The sequence below is a fragment of the Neophocaena asiaeorientalis genome, unplaced genomic scaffold (assembly GCF_003031525.2).
Source record: "Neophocaena asiaeorientalis asiaeorientalis breed wild unplaced genomic scaffold, Neophocaena_asiaeorientalis_V1.1 scaffold629, whole genome shotgun sequence".
Taxonomy (NCBI): domain Eukaryota; kingdom Metazoa; phylum Chordata; class Mammalia; order Artiodactyla; family Phocoenidae; genus Neophocaena; species Neophocaena asiaeorientalis.
The window spans coordinates 4,544,951-4,552,855 of record NW_020175468.1 but is presented as its reverse complement, the minus strand read 5'-3'; the positions used below and the strand labels follow the sequence as shown (position 1 = coordinate 4,552,855).

Below are 7,905 nucleotides of genomic sequence, written 5' to 3'. Positions count from 1 at the left end.
GGTCCGGCCCCCTCCTGCCTGCCAGCCTTAACCCCTCACAAGCCAGGCTCCCCCAAGTTGCTCCTTCCAGGGCCCCTCGGAACGCTTCAGTGTGAGATGAGGGGTGGTGGAGAATCTCTACCCTCAAACTACCCCACCACTGAAAAGGCGAAGCACAGAGGAACGCTACAGGTATGACAGATGCCAAAGATGAGCCCTCCCATTCCCCAGAGGGGACCAATTGAGGTTCACAGTGATTTGGTAACACCCCTCCCAAGCTCTCGAGTTGGGAGGGTGGGGGGGAGAAAAAGGGGTGAGGCCTGGGAAGGGGGGCGGGAGGCCAGGGCAGCTTTGCGGGTGACTCAGCCAAGGATTCAGACTTTGGGATGGTTTAAATTTAGCCCTCAGGCCCTCTGCTTTACACTGACTTTTTTTTGGCAGGAGATGGGGAAGGGGTGGTGAGAGAATCGGGAAGGGAGGCCCTCAGGAGCCAGGATCAGGGGTGACCCCCTGGCCAAAGCCTGGGGGAGGCAAAGGAGCCCCCAAAATAGCTCCTTGGACCCTGGCAGGGCAGCCACATTCCTGCCCAGGCTAGGATTAGAAACAGAAACATTTCGGGGGGTGGAGGGTAGAGCGGGAAGACACCACTCCCTGTGGCTCCAGAGAGCCAGCCAGGAGGGATTTTCGCTATTCTTTCCAGGGTGGACAGTTCTCCCAGAGGAAACCATGGTCTCTAATTGGTCCTGGATGCCTGGGCCCGGCCAAGCCAGGCCTGAGGCAGCAGAAGGCCAGGGCCTATGCTGTGGCAGCTCACTCTGGGCATCTCGGGAGCTGCCTGGGGGGGCCCCTATAATATCTGGACACTTTGAAACAACTTTTAAAACTCCCACTGAAGACTCTGAAGAGGGGGTCCTGGTGGCTCTCTTCCCTCCGAGAGTTTGGAGTGGGGCGAGGGATACTCTCCTCTGTCTGAAGGGCCCTGCCCGGGGCTGGCCAGCAGCAGATCCACCAGCTGTGTGCCTCAGGCACATCCCTCCTCTGGTTTTCAGTTCTTCCTGCCCTCAAAAGGGGGTCTGGGGGGGGGAGGCAGGGCCTAGCGCTTCCTCTGGATAAAGTGGACTGATTCTAGGGCTGCATCGAAAGCACCCACACACTTCCTCCATACCTCCGCGGAAGGGAACAGAGACGCTGTGAAAACAGGGAACTTTAGTATAAATAAGAGGTCCTGGGGGACAGCGAGGACCCCAGGGGCTTCCATAATTTAACATTCTTCAAAAGCACAAGTAACAGCAAGGGCAAGGTGGGGGCCAGGGGAGGGGTGGGCCACCCCCTGCCCTGCACACAGGACCGAGAGGCGCACTGCAGAGCTGGGGCTCTTGTGGGTGGGGAGTTTCTCCCCCAGGAGTGACCAGTCACATGCTGGGGACAGGGAGGAGGCTAACACTGATGTTTCAGAGGAAGGGGTCATTGTACTTGGCAGTGGGTGGGGACAAGGCTGAGGCCACACGGGCCACTACATCCCCCCAGTGTCTGGGTCAGTCTGAGGGACCCTCTGCCCCAAATTTGTGCAGGGAGAGGGACCGGAGCAGTCCATCCGTCATGGTTAGTCTTGTTAATACGTTGATCCATGAGGTCAGCGGGGACGGTTATGCTAGGAGCTGGGGGCATGGGGTGGGGGACCCCGCCATCCATGGCTTCACACCACCGTGCCGCTCGGGGAGTTGCCTGGTTGGGAGGAGATGCCCTGGGGAAGATGAGAGCGGAGACAGGAGGGGGTTAGAGACAGCCTGGGGCTCTCACCAGTCCCACGGGGCGGGGGTTGGGGAGGGGGGAAGCCAGCCTGGAGTCCCCCAGGCTGCTGCCACCCTGGCCTTGCCCTTCAATCCACCCCAGACCACCCAGACAGGCCGCTGCTCTAGGCTCAAGAACTTACATCTCCGCTAGCTTCCCTGTCCCAGCAGGTGGCACTCTTATACAATTAAAGTCCTCAGGTGATCCTGAGCAAAGAGGATGGGGTAGGGGTGGAGGGAGGGAGGAGAGGGGGAAACTGGGGTCCCCTTCTGACTGCGGAGGGGGTCCTAAGATTCTGGGAGGGAAGAACTTAGGGACAGTCCTACCTCTACCACTGACTTGCTGGGTGACCTGGGCCAACTTCCTTCCCCTGTCTGGGTCTCGGTCTCCTCGTCTGTGAACTAGGGAGATAGAGGGATCTCTTTCAGGACTTACCAGATTCCCCAAATCCCAATGCCCCTGCCTCTGAGACTGTACTTTAAGTTCTAGGGATTCAGGACTCTACAATTCCAAAACTGCTCTTCCAGGGAACCAGGCACAGCCCTCAGATCTGGCATCCTGGGCCCCAGAGCCCAAACCCTTAGGAGGCATCTGAGAACACAGGTCCCAAGTTATAAGGCACCAGGCCCGCACTTCACCTTACTAGCACCTTTCTGAAACCCATGGATGACCCATCTTCAAACTTCCCTGTCCTAAGAGGTGAGAAAGGTCATAAAGAGGCAGTGACTTGCTCGAGGTCACACAGGGAGCAGAAGTGCTGGACTGGACCCTGAGCCTGGGATCCCACAGCCCAGGCCTCCAGCAGTGGGCTCGGATCCCAAGAGTCTGACACTCAGGCTGGAAGCTGGGTGTACAGGTTCAACCTTGCCCATAGAGCTCAAACTGCAGTATTAATAAAATTTCACCATTCCGTAAGACCTAGCCATGCTGGGCCCACCGGCTGCCCTTCTGATAACTGGCCATGTTCTCCACCACTCCCAGATGTCTCTTATGCCTGACCCTCTCTCTGCTTACCGTTGCTTGCCAAGCGTTCTAGAAGTCACTCTAAGATCTGAGACGGCTTGTTCTGGGACACAGATTTCCATGGCTTCCCCTCATCCCACACGGCTAGAGGCTGTGATGCTATCAAACCTCTCTGCCAATGCCCGCCTCTGCCTAGGTCCCAGGTGGGCTGGTGTGGGGTGACTCACCACCTTGCCCGGCCGGGCCCAGGTGCAGATGAGGCCCTCCTGGCAGGCGGTGATGATGCAGTCCTCCAGGAAGAGGAGGACCGTGAGCCGCTCTTGGGCGATCTTCTTGCACACGAGCGGCTCGAGCAGCGGCACCTCGTGGATGCGCGGGCACAGCGCGGTGCCCAGCACCTTGGCGGGGTCCAGCCGGCTTCGGGGGGCGGGGCCGCTGGGCTTGTCCCCGCCGCCCCCGCCCCCACTGCCGCCCCGGCTGATGTTGCCCAGGCTGTGGTAGCGCTTGTGCTCTTTCTCGGCCCCCCGGTCCCGCCGCTCCTGCAGCGTGAGCGTGGCAAAACGGCCGATGCTGAAGGGCGTCCCTGGCTCCACCGCCGCACCCGGGCCGCCCGCCTTGCCGCTGCCCGCTGGGTGTGGGAGGCTATTGGACCGGGACAGCGAGCGGGGCAGGGGCCCGGGGCCTGGCTCACCACCTCGCGAGCTGCCGGTGGCAGGTGGCGTCGTGCCAGGCGTGCCGGGGAGGGTGCGGGTGCGGGCCAGGGGAGGGTGAGGGTAGAGCACGTCTTCGGTGAGGTCCCACAGGCAGAACTGCGTGTCCTGGCCGGCCGAGCCGAAGCGGTAGGTGATGGAGCCGGCCTTGGGCAGCGGGGAGAGGGGGGCGCCCCCGCCCGAGCCCGCGCCCACGGCCTCCGGCTCCTCCTCCTCCTCCCCGCCACTCCGCTCCCCATCGCCACCGGCAGCCGCCGCCTCCTCGGCCCTCGTGGTGTAGGGGTCAAAGGCCACGGCGTTGACCCAGGACTTGTGGCCGTGGCCTCGGGCCACCACGCGGCCCTCGGTGAAGGACCACACGGTGACCAGGTCATCTTCACCACCCGTCACGACGTAGCGCCCGTCGGGGCTCCAGCACACACAGAGCAGGCCCCCAAAGTAGCTCTTCATGAGCCCCCGCAGCAGCATGGAGTCGAAGTGGAAGACGCGCAGGCAGCCGTCCTGGCTGACGCAGGCCAGGTGCCGGCCGTCGGGCGAGAAGGCGAACTCGTTGAGGGGCCCCTCGCCCACCGCCCACTTGGCCAGTGGGTTGCGGGGCGCCTTGCTCTTGGCGGCGTAGACGGCGAAGCCCTCGCCCTGCTTCAGCAGGCTGTACTGCGGTGGGGCCGAGGCGCACGGGTGGCTGACGTTGTACAGGTACAGGTGGCCGCTGGCGTGGGATGCCAGGAACAGGCTCTCTGACTCAGGCAGCCACTTCAGATATGTCACCTTGGTCTTGTCGATAAGCCGCTGCCAGGGGAGAGAGCGGGGGTTGGGAGAAGGCCATCCTCCCGTGGCCCACCTCCTTCCCAGCCTGGTTCCCCGGAGAAGGTCATCGTAAGTGGCCCGGGCCTCCTCGGAGAGGAGGGACTGAGGGAAACGGACAGACACCAGGTTAGGGGAAAGCAGGGGGAGAAGGGCTGTGTGAGGGGAGCGCCGTGGAGCCTTGATGTCCCTTCTTCGGCAGGAGGGCAGTGCTGCCTTCCAGAGAACTCTCCTCTAACTCCCTCCGCCATCTTTACCATGTCATGCTTAAGGCAAGATATTGAGTCACGGAGTATTAGCTCCCCCAAGGAAGGTATCTTTGTTTATTTGGTTCATTGTTCTAGCCCCAGAGCACGGAGCTGTACCCGCAGGAGGTGCCTGGAAAGTAGTTCCAGGACACCTGAGTGACAACCCCATCCTGGCAGCCACGCATCTTTGCTCCTTTTTGTCCTCACAACTCACCTCCAAACCTGCAAGAAATCCTGTGGGCTTGATCTGCAAAATGTGCCCAGAACCTGATCTCTTCTCACCATCCCCAACTCCAACCACCCTGGTCTCAGCTGCCGTCAGGCCTGCAACGGCCTAACTGACTGGCCTCCACCACCTGGGTCTCTTCTCTGCACAATTGCCAAAGAGATGCTATTAAAACCTAAGTCAGCACCCGGCACTGTCTCTCCCATTCTGAACACCATGGCAGCCTTTCTCAAGCAGGACTCCGGGGAGAACCAAGCTCTATCTAAAGCCCTTTGGCATCCACCGTCTGTAACAAAGTAACTTCTTTCCCAGGTACCCAAGTTGCTTCCCATTCTCCATTCTCTGGAGAATTTAGAAATTAATCAAATTGTTTCTATGTTCTTGGCTTAGATGAACCCCACTGGCGAGAGGCTCTAAAAGCCAAGGTCTTTTCCATGACGGGCCAGCCCCTACATCTCCTGGCCCCTCCGAGTTGTTTCTCAGAGCTCATCTACTACCCTCCCCCTCAACACTGCTCTGGCCACACAGCCTTTTTGCTGTCCTGCTTCCGGCATTTGTCCTAGCTGTTCCCTCTACTCAGAATGTCCTTTTCTCCAATAATTTGTTTTGCCTCCTTTAGGAATTTATTTCCATGTCACCTTCCATGAGACCTTTCCTAACCTCACCGAGCACTCCCCATTCACCTTCCCCGCTGGATTTTTCTCCACGACACTCTGACACACAGCCTACTTAGTTATTTGATAACTATCTGTCTCCTCCAGCTAGATAAAAGCTCCACAAAGGCAGGGCCCTCTGTTTTGTTCACCGAGATGTAGTATTCCCAGTGCTTAGAACAATGCCTGGCAAAGAACGAATGCTCAATGAATATTTTGTGAATGGATGACCTAGTCCACTTTAATCCATTCCGTGTTCCACTCATTCCCCTCTGCCATTCATGCACTCTGTACGTTTGAAACACCTTCTCAGAACAGAGAGAAAGAGATAGAGGACAAGAGTAGTTCTGGACACAGATAAGGTCTTTCACTGGCATTTCCCCTTCTGCCAGGTCCACCCAGGACTGAGCAACCTCCATGTATGATTTTACAACAGTCCCGTGAGGTAGGGATGGGAATCCCATTTTGCAGAGGAGAAAAACTGAGGCTAAGGGAGGAATAGTCACTTCCCAAAGCCACACAGTGAGTAGATGGTGCAGCAAAGATTTGAATCCAAAGCCCACAGGGCCCAGAATTTGAAAAGCAAGGGCTGTGGCTTCAAACAAATCCCAACCAGTGAGTAGCTTCAGTTCTCTAATCTGCAAAATGGGTATCACAATCCTAACCCATTGGTTGATGAAAACTCCAGGAGTAATGTGTTCAGCATAGGGCTAACACAGCATGGGGCCTGGGCACAAGAGATGCAACCGTCATTATTAGCTATCATCACAGCAGCTGCTGTCACCCCATCCTCCATGTCTGTCAGTCCATCCCCCATCTCTCCTTCATCCTGCCCCCTCAGGTCTACACTGCTTCCCAGGCAGCTGCAGTCTCATGGCAAACAGTGTATGGGTGGGTGGGAACGGGAGCAGCTCTGGGCCCTGGGGGCCCACAATCACCTCCTCATTGAATAGCTTGCTGGTGTCCTTCTTGATGAGATCCAGGTACTGCACTTGACCGGCTGAGAATCCCACCAGCAGGGAGATGGTCTCTGTGGCAGCAGTGAACTGGTTGAAGTCGTGGCAAGTGGGCTGGGTGCCCTTATAGATCCGCTTGTCAATTGGCTTGTTGAGGTCAATGGACTTGGGTGGTGGGAGAAAACGAGTTAATGGCTTCTACCACTGAGAGGAAGGAAGAGGGTGTTGAGGTTGGGGGAAAACCACAAAGAGGAAGCAGGGTTAAATCCCTGAGAGGAGTGGGTAGGTGGATGGGTGAGCGGGGAGGGAAGGGGCAACCACAGACAGGAAGGAGCACCCAAATCACAAACAGAGGAAAAAACCAGGAGGAAGCTTTGCCCCCTGCCACCACATGAGACCACAGTGCGTCCTCCCCAAAGTTGGACACCCCCAACTTCTGGTACACCCTTGGCCACAGTGTCAGTTTCAGGGCCCCTGTAGTCCCTGAGCTCCAATTCCTTTCTATAATTTCAGCAACTCCCCTGGGTCTTAGCACCACTATATTCTAAGACCCTCAAAACTCAGGATCATCCAATCCCCAGAATTCTAAAGTCCAATGTCCCAGGATTCTCCTTTGGAGTCCTTAAATCTCAGCATCCCCATCACAGTTCAGGGACCCATTAAACCTCATGGTCCCCCAAATTTTAGGTGCCTTCATCATCTCTGGGCTCTCAGGATCCCCATCACTTCTGGGGACCACCATAAACTCCAAGGGTCTCGTGTCCTCTGGGACTGACATCACTTTAGAGACACCCATCACACCTGAGGATGTTCCCTCTGGGATCTCATTATCTCCAGATCTCCCATCAGCTCCGAGATTCTCATTTCCTCCAGCACTCTCATTACCTCCAGAACCCCAAGTTTCTCTAGGATCCCATTCACCTTCAGGATCCCTATTACCTCTAAGCCCCCATTACTTCCAGAATCCTCCTCACCTCTGGGCTCCCCAAGTCCCCCCAACACCCCCAGACAGCAATACCCCTGGGCTCTCCATCACTTCTGAGCCTGCATTTCCCATCACCTGCAAAATGCCTGCCAGCCAGCACCTGGGAGCACCCCATACCATCTCGGATTCCCCATCACCTCCAGAATAGTCACCATCCCAGGACCCCCACGCATAACCTCGGGATCTCACATGATCTCGAGGTTTCCCAGCACCTCCCAGCACCCAGGGAGCCTCCCATCACCTTTTAGAATCCTGTATTACCTCCAAGAATCCTTTCCCCTTAAGATGTCCGTCACATGTAGGATGCCTATCTCAGGGCCCCCTACCATTCAGGGACTCTCCTGTCACTTGTGAATCACCTCAGGGATCCCCATCCTCTCAGCCAGCACCCAGGGCCCCACGATGCGGGCCGCTCACCCGTTGGCTCCCGCGGCGACAGCAGCCCGGGTAGAAATAGAGCTCGCGGCCCAAGTTGAAGCAGACGCGGTCTCCCCCAGCGCCCAGCCCTGCGGGCGTGGCGGGAGGCTCCCCGGCCCCGGCGCCGTCGGGCTCCCCGAGGCGCACGAGGCTGAGGCGCACCGCAGGCAGCG

At 57.9% G+C, this 7,905-nt stretch overlaps 1 protein-coding gene across 1 annotated transcript in view; it reads right to left on the bottom strand.

The window, feature by feature from the left end:
* Positions 1-1,170: 1,170 nt before the first annotated feature.
* DMWD (DM1 locus, WD repeat containing) overlaps positions 1,171-7,905 on the bottom strand; it is a 7,031-nt gene continuing 296 nt past the window's right edge. The window contains exons 1-5 of the mRNA XM_024768113.1: positions 7,733-7,905; positions 6,313-6,495; positions 2,961-4,232; positions 2,097-2,171; positions 1,171-1,723 (exon numbers count right to left, since the gene is read on the bottom strand). The exon at positions 7,733-7,905 is cut by the window's right edge and continues 296 nt beyond it. Coding sequence (XP_024623881.1) covers positions 1,676-1,723; positions 2,097-2,171; positions 2,961-4,232; positions 6,313-6,495; positions 7,733-7,905 — 1,751 coding nt within the window. The 3' untranslated portion in view covers positions 1,171-1,675. The remainder of the gene's footprint in view (positions 1,724-2,096; positions 2,172-2,960; positions 4,233-6,312; positions 6,496-7,732) is intronic.